This window comes from Protopterus annectens, chromosome 1.part1 (genome assembly GCF_019279795.1).
Source record: "Protopterus annectens isolate FY-2018-M chromosome 1.part1, PAN1.0, whole genome shotgun sequence".
Lineage (NCBI taxonomy): Eukaryota > Metazoa > Chordata > Ceratodontiformes > Protopteridae > Protopterus > Protopterus annectens.
In genome coordinates, this window is record NC_056726.1 from 1,546,814,729 (window position 1) to 1,546,838,128 (window position 23,400).

Below are 23,400 nucleotides of genomic sequence, written 5' to 3' on the forward strand. Positions count from 1 at the left end.
GCAGGACAACCCCACATGTTATGACTGCAGTTGCATTCTTGAAGGACATCAGTGAAGAGAGAAAAAAAAAAAACCTGAACCTTCATGATCTATAGTAGTGTGTAAAGTGAAGATGTTAAAAGGTATTGAAAGGTTTCTGGGTACTGGATACATCTAGGTAACAATACAGACAGAAACAACTCTGAATAAAGTTTACATCTACAGACTGGCCTATGGTGGCACAAGTCTTGGGTTACTTACTGTTCAAAAATACTGTAATGCTCTTTACCAGAGACTACCCTAGCAATGACCTTCAACGGTTGCACCCAGTGCAGAGCAAAGCAGCTTAGTTGAGTAACATGAAACTCTCAAACTACTTCCATTTCAGTAGTACTTGGATTTGCTCTCAGTGAAATATTGATCGCCTTCAAGGTTCCTCTTATAAATTTTAAAGGCCTTCATGGATAGGGCCCCTGTCATTATTCCTATAACGTATCAGCCATGTAAGAACCTCGCCTCCACTGTCCTGATGTTGCTGGCAATTCCACGTATGAAGCTTAACACCTATTTACGGGTTCTGTTCTCTTGCCTTCCAGGCTCCTAGTCTGTAGAATGAACTATTTTCACAAATGTAGTACTGCGGACTTTAGGAATGTCTTAAGACACATCTCTTCCAAAAAACCCCCCTTCCTTCTAATCTAACTCACAAATCACAGAAAGTGCTTTTCTGTTATATGCATTTTACTTGATCTTCTGATTTTACTGCTATTTAGTCAACTGTGTAGCTTACAGTGCATATTAATAACACTGATTGAGAAGTACATACAACTAATCATGCGAAATGCAATTTGCAAACAAAATGTATGGTAATTACTTACACAGATAAAGAAGACTGGTATAAATGGAGCACTGTATATGTGACTTCTGTAATGTCTGCAATATAAACTGACAATGCTTTACAACTGAAGATATGCAAGTACTATACAATGCTGGCTTTAGCCCATCACATATAAAAGGCAGAAAAAGACTGCCATAACCCCTAAAGAGCATCTACTGAAAGTAGAAATACATGTACATTTGCAAATAAAATAACTCACAAAATGGTAAATCTGAAAGTCAGTGTACATAAATTATTTAGTAACATTATTCAAACAGAAATTATACATTTAAGATACACTGGAAAGAATTCTAAAACTGCCAAACCAACGCAAACATTTAATTACAGAATTTTGAGGAAAACTCAATATTCCACTGAGATATGCTTTATTCCTAAAGATTTTGCACCATCATCTTTTTCTGAGGAGATATGGGGTGAAAAAGCTTGTCTCACAAAATTGTACTGACTGAATATAGAAAATATTACAGAAACAAAAATACTCTTTAAAAACAATAAAAAACAATGTACAACTACTCCTCTGTATGTTTAGAGCAAGTCTTTAAAAGCTGAAATATAAAAAAAACAGCTTTTTCATCTGGAAAGAATATTGGTCTGGTCACTCTCTCTGCTCCATTTTCACTTTGGGGGGTTTAAGGAAGGTTCTGTTTTTCTTCTCCTTTTTACCTTTCGTCTGGAAAGTTCGCCAACTATCTACTCTACCATCTCGACTATCCTATAATTAAAAAAGAAATAGGTTATCCTTAAGGTATAAATCCACCCCACTTAAAAGTCAGTAAGTTGAATGAGTTAAGTTAAACATCTTGGTATTGGGGGAGACACGGCACTTTAGAGGCAACAGTAAAACGGACACCAAGCTTTTTTACTCAGACTCAATGGAACATAAACAAGACTTCTCAGATTAAACAAAACACACTACTTTACCACTCCAGCTGATTCTGTGGCTAGCTTCATACCCACAGCTAGGCAAGTAACAGAAGTCTCTACAATGAAGAGCTAAAGACATTAGCTGCACAGTGATTTGTACTTAACTGGCACAGAACACTGAACAGATAAAAAGTATATAACATACACAAGTAAACGGATGTAGTATTTTTGTTAACACAGACCATCAGACAAATCATAGGTTCACTGGTGAACACTATGCTATCAAGTCTACAAACTATTAAAAGCCTAGCCAATTACCAGAGGTCAGAATCAAACCATGTACCTTGTATCTGTGAAGTAAAGACTAATAATTATGTCAACCTATACTTCATAAGCAAATGAACATAATTTGGAAAACAGGCAACATTCAGAGGGTGAACATGCAGAGTGTAAAGTAGTGACAAGTAATGAACCAGAATAATAAAATAAAAGTAAATACAAACACCACACACACCCCTCTAGTATTATTAGGAATAGAAAGAAAAACAGGGAAAGAAAAGGGGGGGGACTGTGTGATGAGGGTTCCAGTGTAGTAGGTTAATGTCAAAGAAGGCACTATGGCAACAGTCATCACTACTAAAGAACTGGAGGGTAGGACAGGACATGTCTAGAAGTGTATGTGATGCGACTCAAATGGAAACTTTAGCACTGAGCCTAGCTCAGCAGATGAGCTTTCGGTCGTGATTAGGATTTGGAGTAAATGTCAGCTACATGACATGAGAAGGCGAGGACTCCCAGCTGAGCAGCTGTTTGCTGCACTGTAATTTAGTCCACATGTCTGTATAATAGCAGCACTGTGTGTTTAACTTCTAAGGTTAAAGAAGGGCAGTTTGGAGATTAGTCTGCTGGCTAGAAGGGAGCTTTCCAGATGCAGTATTTTAAATAACTGGGATCCAAGGAGGTGGCCTTCTCCTTGTTGTTGAACATCTGTGTACTTCACAAAGGTTAGTAATGCAGAGCTACAGTTACAACTGCTCACTATGACATGTTTTTGACCCAGTTTTAAGTTAGCAAATGTGTCAACTTAGGATGGCAATATTTTAGAAGTTAATAACAGATGGCACCATTGCTCAGAAAATCTGCACCGTTAACATGACACAAACAACAAAGATGGAAGGCAACCATTTAAACATAAGCACGAACGCCTTGATTTAAATAGCATTTAGAATACACTACTGTTTGACAGGACTGCTTGCTAAACGTAGCCAGACTAGCTCCAACACATATGCATCGTCAATTAAACTTTAGCATGAGGCAACATATTAATGCAAATTTACTTTTAGTCTACCAGCCCCATCTCCATACAAGTTTCTGTCAAAAGCTCCTGGAGCTAAACAGCATTAGGTGCAGCTATCAGGCCCTGCAGAACTGCAGTGGCAAAGCCTGCCCTGGACTTAGAGAGTCAAATGGTAATGCTTTGTAAAGGTGTGAACAGAACTCCAAGTAGCAGCCTCTAGAATTTCTTTGGTTGGTACTCCTCTGAGAAAGGCTGCTGAAGTAGCTGCAGCTCTGGTGGAATGAGACCTAATGCCCTTGGGCACAGGTTTACCATGGTGTAAGTAGCAGAAACGGATGCAGTGGCTTATCCACTTTGAAATTGTCTGCTTTGAAATAGCCTTTCCTTCTGATTCTGCAGCATATGACACTAGTAATTGCTCAGTTTTTCTTAGAGCTTTAGTCCTGCTCAAGTAAAACCTTAGCAGTCTGTGTACGTCCAAGGAATGCAGAATTCTATCTCGTTTGTTCTGTGGATTTGGATAACAATCTGGCAGATGAATTGTTTGGTTAAGAGCCACACTGGAAACCACTTTGGGCATAAAAGTAGGATTTGCCCTCAGAGACACCCTGTCTGGGTAAAATATGATAAAGGCTCTACAGCCATGAGGGCCTGTAGCTCTGAAACTCTTCTTGCTGAAGTAATTGCTAGTAGCAGAGCTGTCTTCCATGATAAGAACTTGATATCAGCGGTAGCAGCTGGTTCAAATGGAGGCAGGGTGAGCTTTTCCAAAACATAATTGAGGTCCCATGCAGGTAATGGTGATCTTCTAGGAGGCCTTAAATTTTTGGCTCCTCTAAGACACTGCTTTAGTAAAGGATGAGAAAAGATTGGTGCTCTGTATTGTAAAGAGCCGAAATGGCAGAGGCATGGATTTTGATTGATGAGAAAGACAGGCCTTTGTCAAGCATTTCAGTTTGTAATATTTGAGGAATATGTGGTTCTGCTGTATCAGTTCCTTGTGCTCGATTCCAAGCACAGAATCTTCCATTTGTTCTGGCTTCCAAAATGACATCCGTCACAACTTTACTGAGAGGTGTCGTTTGTATGATTACATGATTAGCCATGCTGCCAGGTTCAGTGTCTGTAGTTGATTGTGCAGAATCTGATTGTTTTACTGGGACAGTAGTTGTGATTTTTGAGGCAAGGTCCAAGCTGGGTATTGAGACAAGTTCCTTAGGATTAGGTACCAGTATTGGCGGGGCCAGTCCGGGGCAATTAATATCATCTTTGGGTTCTCTTGTCTGACTTTTAGGAGGACCTTGGGTAGAAGAGGCAGAGGAGGAAAGGCGTAAACAGATAGGCTTTTCCAACTGACTGATAGGACATCCACTTTCCATGCTTGTCTGTGATAAGTCCTTGTGCAGAATCTCAACTGATAATTTTGAGAAGAGACAAATAGGCTCCCCCATTTCTCTGTTATCATGCTGAAGACTTGTGGATTTAGTTTCCACTTGTGAAGATCCATAAGGTTTCTGCTTAAATCGTCTGCCAGAGTGTTTTGCTTTCCTGGCAGGAATGGCGCTTGAAGATGTATTTGGTAGGTCAAAGCTGTGTCCCCACAGTGCCATTGCTAATCTGCAAAGGGGGTATGAGAGTGTGCCCCCTTGCTTGTTTATATACCACATGATTGTGGTGCTGTCCATCTTTATCAGTAGTTGTCCTGGATGAAGTAAGCCCTTGAAGGCTGTTAGGGCATTTTGAACAGCTAGCATCTCTTTCTGGTTGATATGTAGATGCATTTGTTTTGGTGCGCATATGCCCTGAATGCATCTTCCTGCAATGTGGGCCCTCCAGGCATAATCTGATGAGTCTGTTGTTAAGGTTTGGCTGGCAGGGGATAGAGTGAAGGGCGGTCCCATGTTTTGGTGACAGGCCTTTGCCCACCATAGAAACTCCTGTTGCGGCAGGGAATGAGAGGAATTATTGTTTCTAGACTGTGTGAATGTTGACTCCATAAACTTTTTAGGTACCATTGAAGTTTCCTCATATGCAGTCTTGCATACGGAATTAGTAGAATGCAGGATGCCATGAAGCCCACAGCCTGCAGAATTTGTCTGGCAGAAGACTGGGGGGTTTTTGCCATCAGTTTGAAGTAAGTAGTCAGTTGCCTTTGTCTGGCGTGAGGTAAGCCATCTGGGCAGTTCAAGCTTGCACTCAGGAATGTTATCTTTTGAGAGGGTACCACAGTTGTGATTTCTTTTCGTTTATTGTGTACCCTAGGCATGTTAGAAGCCTTTTCACAAATGCCAGGTGTCGAAGAAGAGTGTCCTTCTCTGCTTGAATGAGACAGTAGCCCAAGTAAGGATATATCTGTATACTTCTTTGTCTGCAAAATGCAATTACTGGTGCCAGGCACTTTGTAAAGACCCTGGGCGCAGTAGATAAGCCAAAGGGCAGTGCAGAGAGAATTGGTAATGCACAGCCTTAAATCTGAGGTATCTTCTGCACAACTGTCTTACTGGGACATGCAGGTATGCCTCTTTTAGGTCTAAAGTCACCAGCCAAGCATTCTTGCCCAGCATGGGCAAAAGCTACTGCAACGTCAGCATTTTGAATTTTGGAATGTCCAGGTATGTGTTCAAAATCGATAAATCCAGTATTGGCTGCCAGGCCTTGTCCTTTCTAGGTACCAAGAACAGTCTAGTAAAAACCTTGTCCTTTTTCCTGTTCTGGTACTGTCTGAATGGCCCCCATATCCATGAGGGACACAACCTGTTTCTGTGCCTCAGACCATTGATTTTTTGGCAGATCTGGCCAAGCATTTGCCATTGGCAGAGTGTGGAAATGGAATCTGTATCCCTGTGATACGATGTTTAGTACCCACTTGTCCTGGGTTATTAACTGCCAATTTTGAGCAAAAAGCGCTAATTTTCCCCCTATGGGTGCTGCCAAAAGATAAGTGCTTGGTGTAGGCAGAGGGAAGTCCTTGGTTTTGCTTTCTGTAGGTTTGTGCTTTATCTCCTCCAGATTTGGAGGTGGATGCGCCCCATTGCTTTGACCTGTTTGAGTCTTGCGCCTGGTATCTGGAAATCTTAGGGCGTCTGGATTTGCCCCTTTGAGCTCTGTCTGACACAGGAAAGGACCAATTTTTTGCAGGCCAGTGTCTACTGAATCTTGGTGGCTGCACTTGTAAGACATCTTTAACAGTTTGCATAGACTTAGCTTTGTCTTCCATTTTCTTTAAAACCTCTTCTGCCTTAATACCAAGCAGAGAATCATGCTGTAAAGGTGCATCTAGCAATTTACCTTTAACATGATCAGGCAAATTTTGTTCCTTTAACCAGCCATGCCTCCTAATCACAGATCCAGTAACTGCAGCCCTGCAGGAGGCCCTCTAAAGAATCAAAACCACATTGCAAAGTACGCTTTCCAACTTGTTCAGCTGCATGCAATAACTGCTGCAATTCTTTATTTTCTGCACATTCTGAAATCACCATCATTTTCTGTTTCAGCAATCCCATAACATGTTGCTGGTACTTAAGCATATGAAATCGACAGTTTAAGGCCCTGATTGCCAAGGATGCAGATGTATAAACCTTTTTTCCCCATCTGTCCAGTGCCCTTAAATCTCTGTCAGAGGGGGCAGGATTTTTTGCTGTTGAGGCCTTAACTCCCTTTGGACCCTGTGAAATAGTTTCAGGATCAGCAGCAGGGCTTCTAAATAAAAATGTATGCGAGTCAGGGACCCTGTAATATCTGTCAGGCTTACTGGGAGCCGGAGGTAAGGAGTCAGGGGTCAAGCTTGACTCCAAAAATACATCATCCACAATGTCTGAAAAGGGGGGGGAATGGCTAAAGGCGTGCGCTGACAGAGAAGAAGGAAATCCCTGAGCCTCTTTTTTGATTCTGAGAAGTCTTGACTCTCCAAGTGAAAATGCTCCCTCAAAGTATGCAAGGCTTCTCCAAATGAATAATCCTCAAGGGGAGATGCAGATGGACTAGACTCCTCAGCATCAGAATCCTCATAGGGAGGTATAGATAATTCCTGATCAGAAGAGGAATCGGAAGAAATAGAAACCTGATCTGAAGATTCATAACCAGTGTCTTGCCTAGGCCTCTTATCTTGAGGGGAATGGGTACCCCTGATCAAGGTAATAAGGTCTTCAGCCATTTTGATCATCTGTTTTTTAGGCACACAGGCCTGTGCACGTGGCTCATGTGCTGCTTTTTTAGTTTTAGAAGTTGCTTTTGTCTTTGGTTTTGCAGCTGTCGTCGGTTTGATATACATATGTTGAGGTCTGAAAACACCCTCAGAAGCCTGCTTAGCGGCTCCGGACCCATCAGAGGGAGACACATCCGTCAGTCCAATACCTGAGTATCTTGTGACATGCCGGACTCCACATGGGTGTCGGTAGAGGCCTACGACTCGAAGGTAGCGGGTATCAGGGGCTGCGAAAGCATCTGAGTACCGACTGGCTTAGGAGAAGCTTTGTCGTCGGTTTTGGATCTCTACTGCCTTTCTCTGTCCTTTGCCTTTCTCTGTCCTTTTCTTTGTGTTTATGTACTCCGGTAGTCGGGTTGCTATCTGATGACATTTCTGGGTAGTTAAATCTGTTTCCAAAATACTTTGATGCAAAAATATACCGACGCTTAATAGTGCGTTGGTTAAATCTAGCACAAAACAGACAGCCAGGCACGTTGTGATCAGGGCCTAGGCAAGGAATACAGTATAAATGGAAATCCTTATGAGGTATTTGCTTCCCACAAGTAATGCAATAATTAACTTTTTCTAACATCGGTAAAAAGCAAGAAAAAAGTTTCCCCAATGGGGTAATTGGCTTTAGTGAAGACTTCGGTTCTGAAACCCAAACTCGAATATTTCAGTAGTTGGCCAACGGGCACTTGCGAAATGCTTCTGCTTCGGGCACCGCGCGGCAAGAAAGACTGAAGAAAATGGCGTCGGCTGCATTTTTACACCCCTGACTACCTGACTTCATGGAAGAGAAGACAGCAACCGACACAGGACCCAAGACTTTGGAATTCAGGCCGACTGAGGGCAACCTGCCAGTAGATCACCCAAATGTAATGACTGCAACAGTGAAACACGAAGAACATCAGTAGTTACATTGCTAAGACACATGCACACCGATTAAGCACTGCACAGAAACCCTACCAAAAAAACTAAAACGGTTACTATGAGTAAAACAATGACATACCTCAAAGTTTTTCTGCCATTCCCGTTCTCGTTTTACCTTTTCTTGTGCTTCTATTTCCTCTTCTCTTTTCCTCTTCCTAAAAAAATTTGAAAATGTAATAGTTATGTTTTTTTTTTGCAATCTTGTATAGTAAACATATAAAACACATACAAAACAGGTCAATTAAGAAAGTGAACTTGCTTCAGGTTCTCAGTGTAGCAGCTATCAAGAAAAGTTCAAACACCAAAGACAAGCAAATAAACTACAAAGAGACACATGCTTGTTTTATCTTTGTATAGTGTCACTACAGAACAATTACCTGTTTATAGCTACATGTCTAAAGAACACGTAATGTACATTTTGTAAAATATTGTTTTGCCTTGAGCACCTTAGAAATATCTGCTGGAGCTCTTCTCACCAGACCTCTGTTAAAAATGAATTTTGCCCACTTGAAGTTTCCCAGTCAAAGAAAACTAAAAAAATACAATAAACTATACAGTATGTAACAAACCCACTATACTACATCCTGAAACACGTTTAACACATTTAACAGCTAGCACAAATGTTGTACTTTAACAATTTATTTAAGACTGGAGGCGGCACAAAGGGTTAAAGGTATAAGCAGTAGTTCCTGCAGTACAAGGCTAGTTTCCCTCAGCCCTCAATGCCTACGATGTGACCTTGTGTCAGTCACTTAACCACAAAGTGGTCTGCAACAACTGGGGATTTGGGCTGGGCTCCACAAAGGTCCATGGACTGCAATCCTAGTAAGAACCATGAACCTTTTCCACCCAATACTACAAAACAGACATTTGAAATTTGTTACATACATTTTTCTACTACACATTTACTAATTTGTTCCAGAAGAGAATTTCTGGCACTCAGAACATTAATTCTGCCTTTATTACTAATTTTAAACAGTGAGGCACATTTACAAAAGTTTAAATTCAAACAGGCAAAAATTAAACAAAAGGTAGGAAAAGAATTTAAATGTAAAGGTCCATAGCATCATAGGTGTGTACTAGGACAATAACCACAGGGGCCTTTTTAAGCCTAGTCCATGAATCCCAAATCACTGACAAGTATAAGCAGGGGCCTGAGAGGTGAACCACTTACAGGCTTGCCTGTGTTTTATCAAACCAGGTATGAATTTCTTGTACCCCATCCAAAAGTTACACATGAATTGGATTAGGGAGGAACGCTAGGGGGATCATGTTTTGGAGGGGCAGTCTCTGAGATACATACCTGTCTCGCCAGCATCACCTACTTATATCACCTTCAAGGCTCAAGCCTTTAGAACAAGTAATACTGGTACTGTTTGTTTTGTGTATATGCATTAGGTCCATCAGGGTGGGGTCTGACAGTGCCTTAATGCCAGGTATAGATCTCCCCCTCAACAGCCTGTAGGGGACAGAATACAGGAATAGGGCTATGAGGTGTTGTTTATGGGACATGTTACTTATGCCCTGTATTCTCTTGGTGATGAGACTCTGTGGATGTTGCTTTTTTGGACGAGCGTGGTAAGATAAATACCAAGAGAGAGCATTATACGCAAATGATTGTTCCACTTTATTCAGCATTCATCAGACCTATGACCTCCATGGACCTAGATGCCATACCTTTGTTCATAACATGCACAGCACATTCCTCACTACTGTAGACAAGTGATGGTCAAAGGCTAAATTACATCTGCGTGTGTTCCCAAGTCCCAGACAACCGGGTCAACTCTTAAGGAAGTGTTGTCAATATGACGGTTACTAGGAGTGGATGACTTCTCAAAGGATACTATTATGCATTTCTTGGCATTTAGTTGTAGTCCATGGCTCTATCACAAGTTATCTGTCTGTGTCAGTCCTTCCTGGAGAACATTACTGTTGTTGGGGGATTTTATGACAGCTCCTAATTTGCAGTCATCTGCACATTTGGTCAGCTAGAGGACCTAGACAAGGGCCTTGACTCCGGAGAAGTAAGTGCCAAAAAGGAGCAGTCCAAGGACCAATCACTGAGAGACTCTGACTGTGACCATCCTCTTTGTAGAGGTGGACTCCCCAATTCTAACTTCTTGGGTTCTTTGAGCCATCTGGCTAGCCAGCAGATGACAAAGATTCATACCCAACTTCCTGAGTTTATAAACAATGCCAGAGTGGGGTACTGTGTCAAAAACCTTGGTCAGGTCAAAGTTGGGAATGTGAACCATTCTGCCCTCATCCATTGCTTTGATGACCTTCTCAAAGAAGTCCATCACGTTGAGTAGGCATGATCTGCCCCTGACTAAACGATTCTGGGTTGGATAATGAGTGTGCAGAACAAAAACAGCTAAAATACTAATATAAATAATAACAATCACCCTATACTTCCACATCCCTCCCCCACCCCCCCCCCCCCCAGTAAGGAAACCTCCGTAAAAGACTTCTCCAAAGCCAATTTCATGCTACTGAGCGACAAACTTCATGACATTCATGCAGACAGGAACTGAAAGTTAGACTGCTGAATCCTACACTAAGCTACTGTACGAGAACATTCACTCGTGCATGAATCGTGCCATCCCAAATAGAACCAAGATGCTTTCCTCCAAAAAGGAAGCCAATCTGGTGGCCCCCTGCCATAAACAAACTTGACAACAAAAGGAAGAAACTGTTGCAGAAAACAGGAAAATACCAGGATGCAAAAAACTCCCTTACCAGACTCAGTAAGAAGCTGAGATCCTTCATAAAATCCTCCAAAGCTAGTTACGAAAATAAAATTGCCAAAGATTCCAGAGACAACCACAAGGCATTCTACAGCTATGTCAAGAATCCAAATGGCAATGCTCAGATCTGCTCTGAGCTACAACAGAATGTCATTAATTATACTGATCCCAAGGATATTGCCAACATCTTTGCAGATCGATTCAGTGCCAACTTCACCCCCTAAAGGGCCCATCAATACCGAAAGATAGCCAAATTCCAGTAATAATGGCCACACAGGTAAAAACTGCTTTCTCCAAAGCTAAGAATACAGCATCCATGGAACCAGATGACATCATGGGCTGTGTACTACATGAACTACAAAATGAACTGGCACCTCACACAAGTGTCATGTTTAATCATAGCCTCACCTCAAGCTTTGTGCCCACCGAATGGTGGACAGCTACAGTTATTCCACTCCACAAGGGGGACCTGATGAGCCTGATCTGCAAGGCCATGGAACGTATTATCATGGAACTTATAAACAAAGACACTGGCAACCTTCAAACACTGGACCCCACCCAGTTTGGGTTCGTGAAGGGCTGGATCTAGTCTCCTGAACCATACTGACTTCTCCGAATTAGTCTTCAGATCTATGGACAAGGGTACGCGGTCCACACAGCCTATAATGTCCTCGCCAAGGCCTTAGACATTACCCCCCCCCACTCTGGAATCATAGATAAACTTACTAAGCTGGGCATTAATCCCTATGTCACTCGATGGGTTGCCAACTGGCTTACTGACAGAACCCACACTGTAAAAGTAGCCAACTCCACATCCAGCTCCAGACAAGTGGAGTACCTCAGGGTTCAATCCTGGGACTGCTGTTTGGCATCTACTTCTCTGAAGTACAGGCGAACACCAAATGACTCTGGCTAACAAAGTTTGCAGATGACAGCAAACTGGGAGCCATTATGGAATCTCCAAATGATGTGGATATTCTACAAAAGGACCTTACAGAAACAGATGCTTGGTGCCATAGCCATGGGTTCAAGCTCAATGCCAAGAAATGCATAGTTACCCCCTTTGGGAAAAAACATGTACCCGTAAATTACCACATAGGTGGCGGTACGCTAAACACCGAAAGTGTGATAAGAGACTTAGAGACACAGGTGGACAGTGGTCTCGACTTCAATGACCACATCACCACAACAGTCAGGAAATCCTTCTATGTGGCACACCTCATTGCCAAGTACTTTTCATCCAGAAAAAAAGGAGGTCATTGTCCTACTGTATTCATCCTTCATTAGACCCATTATAGAATACAACACCCCGTTTGGTATGTACCTCTCAAGATACCTGCAACAACTGGAAAGGCCACAGATATACCTCACTAAAAGAATCACAGGCCTAAAGCAGATGCCCTATGCTGACAGTCTAAAAAAACTCTAGCTATAGTCTGTCGCATATCGTCTACTCAGAGGCGATCTCTGCTTAACATACAAGGCTATGTCAAACCCAGAGCTGCTGGACATGCTACACTTAAAGAAATCCCCAATCCCTCAGAGCCACACACTGCAGGGATCTAAACCTTGTCATCACAATGAACAAAACATGATGGAGGAATAGGTTCCTGACCCAGATACTCCCCAGACTCTGGAATAGACTGCCCATACATGTCAAGCAGAGTGTCTGTTTGTCCCTCTTCAAAAGGAACCTTGACGACTGGATGGGAGATAGGAAATTCACCCCAGGGATCACGTCAGTCGCCCTGCTAGACAGGGGTCCAGGGAAGTAGATACTGTGGGAAGAAATAGCTATGGAATCGTTACGGCTAGGCTTGTATAGGCCCTAGGGCCGATAGCCTAGTACCAACCTATGAAGATACAAAAAAAGAAAGAAGATAAACAAATATGAATCCACAAAGGCATATGCCCAAAAATCAGTACTTGAAAATCACAATGAAACATTTATATTTGCTTATAAAACAACTTACAGTATGTAGCTTGCATTTGATATGAAACTATAAATAAAGAATACTTCAAATCAATTGGTCATTCAGTGGTACACAGCTCAGCTGTGACGGAAACCTGCGCAGCATGCTCACAGACAGCAAAAATCCACCACTTTCAATCAATCCAACTACACAATCAAGCATAAGTAACTTTTAAATAAAAGGGGAAAAGCGTTTAAATGTGTATGTTAAACAAAATGCATCTGAATACACATCATGAAATGCGGATAAAGATATCGATCTATATGATAAATAAATCAATACAAACATGCAACAATGAACAAAACCATTCCTCTATGCCCAAAGCCCTTTAAAGGGACAACCCCAACGTTTAAAATTCAGGTCCAACTCTTTCCTGAAGAGGAAGTGACAATGTCCTTATCAGCAACACCCACTCTGTTGTGTCAGCATGGAGCCACTCCTTCCCCTATCACCTTACTGAGAATATGCCATTCCATTAAAGTTTAACTTCTGTAATTGAAGCACACATTTTTATTTTCTTTCACAAACGTTGCTTATTTTCCAAGAATCCTTCCTAGCTGTATAAAGAGAGATTAAGAAACTGAATGCTGCTCAGCGATCCTTTGTATTCATTTTTTTGCAAGTTACTTACAAATGCACTTGGTGGATTTCTAAATGAATACCTATAGAACAGATGGAACGCTGAGCAAGCATTAACTACAAAAAACTGAACTGTTTTGACTATGGAATGCATAGACATTCCCTTTTACGAGCTTGCCCATAGAACTTGCAGTTCAGCAACTGTAACGTGTCACATGTGTGTGTGTGTGTATGTGTGTGTGTGTGTGTGCCCGCGCGCATATTGTGAAAGTGGATGTGGGCGACTTTGTGAGGGACGTGTATATTATGATCAGCTCCCAAAACATAGCACTCAACCTCTTAATGCAAGAGGTCTGAACAAAGCCTAAAATAATGGTTGGACAATGGCTCAAAATAGGGACAGATTTTAAATATTGCTCTGAGTTGACATGTATTTTCTGCAGGATATAAAGTCTGAAACTCAAATGTATATGTCATTATTTAGAGACTTCAGTCCTCAGTGATGTCAGAAAGCCATAAATTTTATGAAAAACAGACCAAAAAAAAGGCAAAAGTCTTGACACTGTGCGAAAATCTGGACAGAGGTATGACCCTAAAGCTAACTCTCAACCTCTTAAAGCAAGAAATCTGGACAAAGCCACAAATAATGGGTTGGTGCATTGCTTGAGCAAACATGGACATACCACTGAAAGTGTTACTGAAGGAAATGTTTCACTGCATGTGAGTTAAGTGCCTGGGCATACATGGACAAACTACTGCTGGGGTCACTAGGGAAATATTTCACTTGGTGTCAGTGAAGTGCTTCTACAAACATGGACATAGTACTGAAAGGTTTCTGGGAGAAATGTTTCATTTGGTGTCGGTAAAGTGTTTGGTCATACATGGACAAACTACTGCTGAGGTCACTGGGGGAAATGCCACACAGCATTAGTAAAAGTGGTTATGCAAGGATCACTGGGAGAAATTTTCATTTGGTGTCACTGAAGTGTTTATGAAGGCATGGGCAGACTACAGAAGGGATTGATGGGAAAATGAACAATTTTTGTAAGTGAAGTGCTTGTGCAGAGAAGGACAATCTACTGAAGAGGTTTCTGGGGGAAATGTTTAATTTGATGCCAGAGAAGTGCTTGGACATATGTGGACAGACTACTAAAGGAGTAGCTGGGGGAGATGTTTCATTTGATGTTCATGAAGTGCTTGTGCAGACATGGACATAGTGCTGAAAGGGTCATTGGGGGAAATGTTTCATTCCACGTCAGTGAAATGCTTGGGCATATATGGATAGACAATTGAAGGGGTCAGTGGTGTAATCATTCATTTAGTCTCAGTGAAATGCTTATGCAAACATGGACATAGTGCTGAAAGGGTTATTGGGAGAAATGTTTCATTTGCTGTTAGTGCATTGCTAGTTCAAACGTGGACAATACACAGAAAGGATTATTGGCAAAATATTCTGTTTGGTGACAGTGACGTGCTTAGGCATGCATTGACAAACTACTGAAAGGATTGCTGTGGGGAAAATGTTTCATTTGGTGTCAGTGAAGAACTTGTGTAGGGATCCTTGGCAAAAATGCTTCATTTGATGTCAATGAAGTGCTTGTGCATATCTGGGCACAATATGGTAGAGGTCATTGGGGAAATCTTTCATTTGGTGTCAGTGAAGTGATTGCGCAGACATGGACATACTACTGAAAGTATCTTGGGGAAAAGATTAATTTGGTGTCAGATAAGTGCTTGGACATACATAGACAAACTACTAGTGGTCACTGGAGGAGACGTTTCATTTGGTGTCAGTAAAGTACTTGTGCAGACACAAACTACTGAATGGATTACTTGGGACCCTGGCAGAAATGTTTCATTTGATATAACTGCAGTGCTGATGAACACATGATAAACTACAGTAGGAGTCATTGAGGAAATCTTTCATTTGGTGTCAGTGAAGTGCATGGACATACACGGACAAGCTATTTAATGAAGAGGTCACAGGGGAAATGTGTTCTTCAGTGACAGTGAAATGCTTGGGCATGCATGGCCATACTACTGATGGGACTGTTGGGGGAAACATTTTATTCCATGTGAGTGAAGTGCTTGGGCATATATGAATAAACTACTGGTGGGTTCGTTGGGGAAATATTTCATTTGGTGTGAGTGAAATGCTTATGCAAGCAGACATAGTACTGAAGGGATCGTTTGGAGAAGTGCTGCATCTGACATCAGTGAATTGCTTAGGCATACCTGGACAAACTAATGCTGGGGTTGTTGGGGGAAATATCACACTTCATAACGGTGCTTGTGCAGGGATCACTGGGAGAAATGTTTCAATTGGTGCTTGTGAAGGCATGGACCAACTAAATAAGTGATCAATATGGAAAATCATTTGGTGTCCGTGAACTGCTTGTGCAGACAGGAACAAACTACTGAAGGGGTCACTGGGTGACAGGGCATGCAAGGACATACCACTGAAAGGGTCATGGGGAAATGATGGACAAACTACTGATGGGGACACTGGGGGAAATGCTTCATTTGGTGATAGTGAAGTGCTTGGGCATACGTGGACAAATTACTGAAGGGACTGTTGTGGGAAATGTTCCACTTTGGAATCAGTAAAGCGCTTATGCAGACAAGGACAAAGCACTGATGGGACTGTTGAAGAAATGTTTCACTGGGTGTTAGTGAAATGCCTGTGGAGACACACAAACTACTGATGGGATTGCTGGGGAAATTGTTTCATTTGGTTACAGTGAAGTGAGTGGGCATACATGAAGAGACTACTGCTGGTGTCATCGGGGAAATGCCAGTGTTGGCGTCAGTAAAAGTGTTCAGGGATCACTGGAAGAAATGTTTCACTTGCCGTCAATGATACATGTGGGTCTGTCTATGTATTTGTGTATGTGAGAGAGTATGTGCGTGAGAAATATCTGTGTGTGTGTGTGTGTGTGTGTGTGTGGATATATATATACATATATATATATATATATATACACACGCACACATATATATATATATATATATATATATATATATATATATATAGATATATATAGATATAGATATATATACATACACACACGTGAGTTTGTGTGCATTAGTTTATATACATATGTGTATGTGTGTTTACATCTGTATATATGCATGTATGCACTGTGTAAATATGTATTTATATATTTATAAATGTGCATGTGTTTATAAATGTGTACGTATGTGTGTGCGGGGTTAAATACACGTGTATGTGTGTGCGGGGTTAAATACATGTGTATGTGTGCGCAGGGTTAAATACACGTGTGTGTGTGTGTGTGTGTGTGTGTGTGTGTGTGTGTGTGTGTGTGTGTGTGTGTGTATGTATACACACACACAAGTGTATTTAACCCCGCACACACACACACACAGGATATAAAAAGTGTACACACCCCTGTTAAAAATGCCAGGTTTTGTGATATAAAAAATGAGACCACAATAAACCATTTCAAAACTTTTCCCACCTTTAATGTGACCTATAACCTGTACAATTCAATTGAAAACAAACAAATCTGTTGGGAAAAAATATAAAAAATGTACAATAAGCTGGATGCATAAGTGTGCACACCCTTAAACTAATACTTTGCTGAAACATCAGTTTTTGCTTTCTTGTTAATCAATGAATGTAAACAGATGGAGATCAATCGAACTGTTCTTTTACACTCGCAAAGCAGCACGTTTGCTGTTTAGAGTGTAAAAATAAAAAAATATAAAAAATAGTGTGCGCATGTGCATGTGTGTTTGTCTGCGTGCTTGCATGAGTGACAGCAAAAGTGAATGTGTGTGTGAGTGTGTGCTTTCACTCTTCAGATTCATATAACATACACAATCGAGCAGCAGCCATTAAGAGGTTTACATATCAAGATAGTAGCAGCAGCCATTAAGAGGTTTACATATCAAGATAGTTGGATCATACTTCTCAACTGTCCAGATTGTCGCAGAATGTCCAGACACATATTTTTGGTCCGTTTTTCATGAAATCTGTGGTTTTCTGGCAAATCACTGGGAAGGTCTGAAGACTGAAATAACTAAATAATGAATTACATTTGAGTTTCAGACCTCATTCTTCAGAAAAAAAGCATGCCAATACAAATTCTGTTATTCTACTTACTTTCTAAGTTTATAAAAACATTTAAAATCGGTCCCTATTTTTAGGCCTTTGTCCCCTCCATTAGGTCAGGCTTTGTCCAGATTTTGTGTGTTAAGAGATTGAGAAGTACAAGTTGGATAAAGCCTAACAAAGTGAACACGGGCTCAAAACAGGAACACATCAGTGTTATCAAAGTGCTTATGCAGAAATGCACCGATGACTAAACTGGTCCTAGGGAAAAGGTTTCATTTTGATGTCAGGAAAGTGCATGGGTATGCATGGAGAAACTACTGGGGAAAAATCTTTCATTTGTTGTTGGTGTTTCTGTAGATGTGGAAAAACTAATGAAAAGAGAACGGAGGACAATGTCATGTATGGTGTCAAGTGTTTGGGCATATATGGACAAACTACTGGAAGTGTTCCTGAGGAAAATGCATCATTTGGTGTTGGTAAAAGTGCTTGTCCAGGGATCTTTGGTGGAAATGTTTCATTTGGTGACAGTGAACTGCTTGTGCAGACATGGAGAAACTACTAAAGGGATTGTTAGGGGAAATGTTTCATTTGTTGTCAGTGAACTGCTTATGCATACATGGAGAAACTACTAAAGGGATTGTTAGGGGAAATGTTTCATTTGTTGTCAGTGAACTGCTTGTGCAGACATGGAGAAACTACTAAAGGGATTGTTAGGGGAAATGTTTCATTTGTTGTCAGTGAACTGCTTATGCAGACACGGAGAAACTACTAAAGGGATTGTTAGGGGAAATGTTTCATTTGTTGTCAGTGAACTGCTTATGCAGACATGGAGAAACTACTAAAGGGATTGTTAGGGGAAATGTTTCATTTGTTGTCAGTGAACTGCTTATGCAGACATGGAGAAACTACTAAAGGGATTGTTAGGGGAAATGTTTCATTTGTTGTCAGTGAACTGCTTGTGCAGACATGGAGAAACTACTAAAGGGATTGTTAGGGGAAATGTTTCATTTGTTGTCAGTGAACTGCTTGTGCAGACATGGAGAAACTACTAAAGGGATTGTTAGGGAAATGTTTCATTTGTTGTCAGTGAACTGCTTGTGCAGACATGGAGAAACTACTAAAGGGATTGTTAGGGAAATGTTTCATTTGTTGTCAGTGAACTGCTTATGCAGACATGGAGAAACTACTAAAGGGATAGTTAGGGAAATGTTTCATTTGTTGTCAGTGAACTGCTTGTGCAGACATGGAGAAACTACTAAAGGGATTGTTAGGGGAAATGTTTCATTTGTTGTCAGTGAACTGCTTGTGCAGACATGGAGAAACTACTAAAGGGATTGTTAGGGGAAATGTTTCATTTGTTGTCAGTGAACTGCTTATGCAGACATGGAGAAACTACTAAAGGGATTGTTAGGGGAAATGTTTCATTTGTTGTCAGTGAACTGCTTGTGCAGACATGGAGAAACTACTAAAGGGATTGTTAGGGGAAATGTTTCATTTGTTGTCAGTGAACTGCTTATGCAGACATGGAGAAACTACTAAAGGGATTGTTAGGGGAAATGTTTCATTTGTTGTCAGTGAACTGCTTGTGCAGACACGGAGAAACTACTAAAGGGATTGTTAGGGGAAATGTTTCATTTGTTGTCAGTGAACTGCTTGTGCAGACACGGAGAAACTACTAAAGGGATTGTTAGGGGAAATGTTTCATTTGTTGTCAGTGAACTGCTTGTGCAGACATGGAGAAACTACTAAAGGGATTGTTAGGGGAAATGTTTCATTTGTTGTCAGTGAACTGCTTGTGCAGACATGGAGAAACTACTAAAGGGATTGTTAGGGGAAATGTTTCATTTGTTGTCAGTGAACTGCTTGTGCAGACATGGAGAAACTACTAAAGGGATTGTTAAGGGAAATGTTTCATTTGTTGTCAGTGAACTGCTTGTGCATACAAAACTACTGAAGGGATCACTGGGTGGGAATGTTCCATGTGGTGACAGGGAAGTGCTTGGACATGCATGGAAGAAGTACTGAAAGGATCAATGGAGGAATGATCAAATTGGAGTTAGTGAAAAACTTGTGCAGACATGGACACACTGCTGAAGGGGTAATTGAGGGAAATATTGCTTATTGTGTCAGCAAAAGTGCCTGTACAGACATGAACATGTTACTGAAATAATCAATGGGGGAAATGTTTTATTTGGTGCCAGTGAATGGACAAATTTCAGAGGGGTTAATTTGAGGAAATAATTAGTTTTGTCACCACTGAAGTTTTTGTGTGGACATCGTTAGGGAAATGTTTCATTTGGTGTCAGTGATATGCTTGTGCAGACAGACAATTTAATGAAGGGATTGGTTGGGGGAAATGCTCCCTTTGATGTCAGTGAAGTGCATGGACACGTGGAGAAAAGTACAGTTTTGTACCTACCATAAATGTAGATGTTCGAGGATCCACATTGCTGCAGTCCTAACTATTGGGGTAGTCCGCTGTCCAGTCGGCCCGAATACCAGAGTATATGGCTGACGTCGGTCAGGGCGCATTAGACTGACGTCAGAACGTCAGGGTACTAATGCGCATGACCGACGTCATATCCTCAGTCTTTTCTTGCCCCAGATGTCAGAAGACCCTAAAAAGACAAGGCCCAACATACCTGCACCAAAAATATGTACAATATATACACAAATATATACAAAAATATCAGCATATAACCTCACCTACACAACCACCCCTAAACACAGAGGGGAAGGAGGGAGGGTAAATTGGACTGCAGCAATGTGGATCCTCGAACATCTACATTTATGGTAGGTACAAAACTGTACTATGTTCTTCATTCCACATTGCTGCAGTCCTAACTATTGGGTAGAATCCCAAAGCAGAGGTAAGGGAGGCTGGCAAATTATAAAGAAGCAGGAGCTGACAACATGCCTTGCAAAATAGCTGTGGCAAAACCAGCCCTAGACTTAGAGTAGAGAGGAAGGTGATAATGCTTAGAGAAAGTATGCACTGAACTCCAAGTAGCTGCCTCCAAAATATCCTTAGTTGCCACCCCCCTTAGAAATGCTGTTGAAGTGGCAGTAGCCCTAGTGGAATGAGGCCTAATCCCAGCTGGAATCTCCTTGCCATGATGGGAATAACAAAATGCAATGCAAAACCCAATCCACCTAGAAATAGTTTGTTTTGACACAGGTTTGCCCTGAACTCAAAGCAAAAGAAACAAACAACTGCTGAGACTGCCTAAAATCCTTAGTCCTGCTTAAATAATAACGCAATTGCCTGTGTACATCTAAAGTGTGCAAAATCTTTTCCCCTTTATTTTGGGGGTCTGCATAAAAAGTAGGCAAATGAATAGTTTGGTTTAAAGCCACACTAGAAACCACCTTAGGCATAAAGGAAGGATTAGTACGTAATGATACCCTGTCCTTATGGAAAATCAAAAAGGGCTCTACTGCCATAAGGGCCTGCAACTCAGACACCCTTCTTGCAGAAGTAATAGCCAACAGAAAAGCAGTCTTCCATGACAAGTATTTCAATTCAGCAGTAGCCGCAGGCTCAAAAGGTTGTAGAGTAAGTTTTTCCAACACAAAATTGAGATCCCAAGCAGGAGTAGGAGCTCTACGTGGGGGTCTTATATTCTTTGCCCCTCTGAGAAACTGCTTGAACAAAGGATGCGAAAACAATGGTGGGTCACAATCATAGTGAGCTGAAATTGCTGCAGCATGAATCTTAATGGAAGAGAAGGACAAACCTTTGTCCAATAACTCAGTAAGATATTGAAGAGCCACACTCAAATTAGGCTCCAAAATCTCTAAATTCTTTGCTGTACTCCAAAATAAAAATCTCTTCCATTTTTCTGCGTACACTTTCCTTGTACTAGGTCTTCTGGCTTCCATAATCACATTTAAAACTTGTTGAGGAAGTTGAGACCTGCTGTGTTTCAAAACAGAATATGCCAGGCTGTTAGATGAAGAGAGTGGAGCTTGACATTGAGCAGGTGACCGTCCTTCTGAGACAACAGATGTGGAATCAAAGGTAAAGGCCATGGAGGCTTCCTTACCAGACTCCTTAGTAGTGGATACCAGTGTTGCCGAGGCCAATCTGGAGCTATTAAAATCATCCTTGGCTTGTCTTGTCTGACCTTTAAGAGCACCTTTGGAAGAAGAGGCAGAGGTGGAAAGGCATACACATGAAGATTTTTCCAACTGAAAGACAGAGCATCCACTTTCCAAGCTGTGTGATGAAACCCCTTTGTGCAAAACTTTGGCAGCTGGTGGTTTAGTGGAGAAGCGAACAGATCTATGTCTGGAGTTCCCCATGACACTGTCAATTTCTGAAATACATGAAGATCCAGTTTCCACTCGTGGGGATCCATGATTTGTCTGCTTAACACATCTGCTAAGGAGTTCTGTGCTCCCGGCAGAAACCTTGCCTGAAGAGTTAGTTGCAAGCTGAGCGCAGTCTCCCATAAAATCATTGCTTGCCTGCATAGAGGATAAGAATGTGTTCCCCCTTGTTTGTTGATGTACCACATGACAGTTGTGTTGTCCGTTAGAATCAACACCTGCCCTGGAAGAAGTAACTCCTTGAAAGCCATTAATGCAAACTGGACTGCTAACATCTCCTTCATGTTGATATGTAGATGCTGTAGTCTGGCAGGCCACTTGTCTTGTATCCACTTTCCATTCAGATGAGCTCCCCAAGCAATGTCCGAGGCATCTGTCGTTAAAATCTGACTCGCCTCTGGCCGGGTCACAGAGAGTCCCTTGTTTAGGTGACATTCCTGAGCCCACCACAAAAATTCTTTTTGAAGGCAAGGTATTATTTGAATGACAGTGTCCAAATCCTGGCAGTGCTGTGTCCATACATTTTTGAGATACCATTGCAGCTTCCTCATATGCAGTTTGGCATTGGGAAGCACCAGAATACAAGATGCCATGAACCCTAATGCTTGAAGGACTGTCCTTGCAGTCAGCACGGACTGATGAGATAGTTGATGGAAGTAAAGGGATAGACTCTTTTGTTTGTCCGGGGTTAAAAAGGCCATCTGGGCTGCTGTATTCAGTCTCACACCCAGAAAGCACATGTCTTGAGAGGGTACTAGACTGGACTTTATTTCGGTCACAGAATACCCTAGGCATCTTAGCACTGCTATAACATATTCCAGATGCTGTAGAAGTTCTTCCTTTTCTTGAGCCAGAATCAGGCAGTCGCCCAAGTAAGGATAGATTTGAATTCCTTTTAGCCTGAAGTAAGCTATCACTGGAGCCAGAACCTTTGTGAATACTCTGGGCGCAGTAGATAAGCCAAAGGGCAATGCAGAGAACTGATAATGAGAATTTCCAGCTCGAAAACGCAGATACTTCCTGCAACTTATTCTTATAGGCACATGAAGGTAAGCTTCCTTGAGATCTAAAGTTACCATCCAGTGATCTTTGCCCAGCAGAGGTAAAAGCTGTTGTAACGTCAACATCTTGAACTTGGGAATGTCCAGATAAGTGTTGAGGATAGATAAATCCAAAATTGGTCTCCACGTGTTCCCCTTCTTTGGTACTAGGAACAGGCGAGAATAAAATCCTAGGCCCCTTTCTGATACAGGGACTGGCTGAATGGCCCCTATTTGGAGCAACAGAGAAATTTGCTTGTGAGCCTCTTTCCTTTGTGGAGGAGGAACGTCTGGCATGCCTTTGAAAGTGGGTAATGTATGGAAATAAAACCTGTAACCGTGGTGAATGATATCCAACACCCATCTGTCTTGAGTAATTAAATCCCAATTTTCTTTGAAAAGAGACAGTCTTCCTCCCAGAGGAGCTGCCAGACGAGAATGTACTGGCAGCTGAAAAGGCAGGTCATTGGGTCTGTTTACGAAAGGACTGACCC

At 41.6% G+C, this 23,400-nt stretch overlaps 1 protein-coding gene across 1 annotated transcript in view; it reads right to left on the reverse strand.

Annotated features, from left to right (window-relative positions):
* Positions 1–702: 702 nt before the first annotated feature.
* DNAJC8 (DnaJ heat shock protein family (Hsp40) member C8) overlaps positions 703–23,400 on the reverse strand; it is a 411,176-nt gene continuing 388,478 nt past the window's right edge. The window contains exons 8-9 of the mRNA XM_044083052.1: positions 8,237–8,312; positions 703–1,589 (exon numbers count right to left, since the gene is read on the reverse strand). Of these exons, the coding sequence (XP_043938987.1) occupies positions 1,473–1,589; positions 8,237–8,312 (193 nt within the window). The 3' untranslated portion in view covers positions 703–1,472. The remainder of the gene's footprint in view (positions 1,590–8,236; positions 8,313–23,400) is intronic.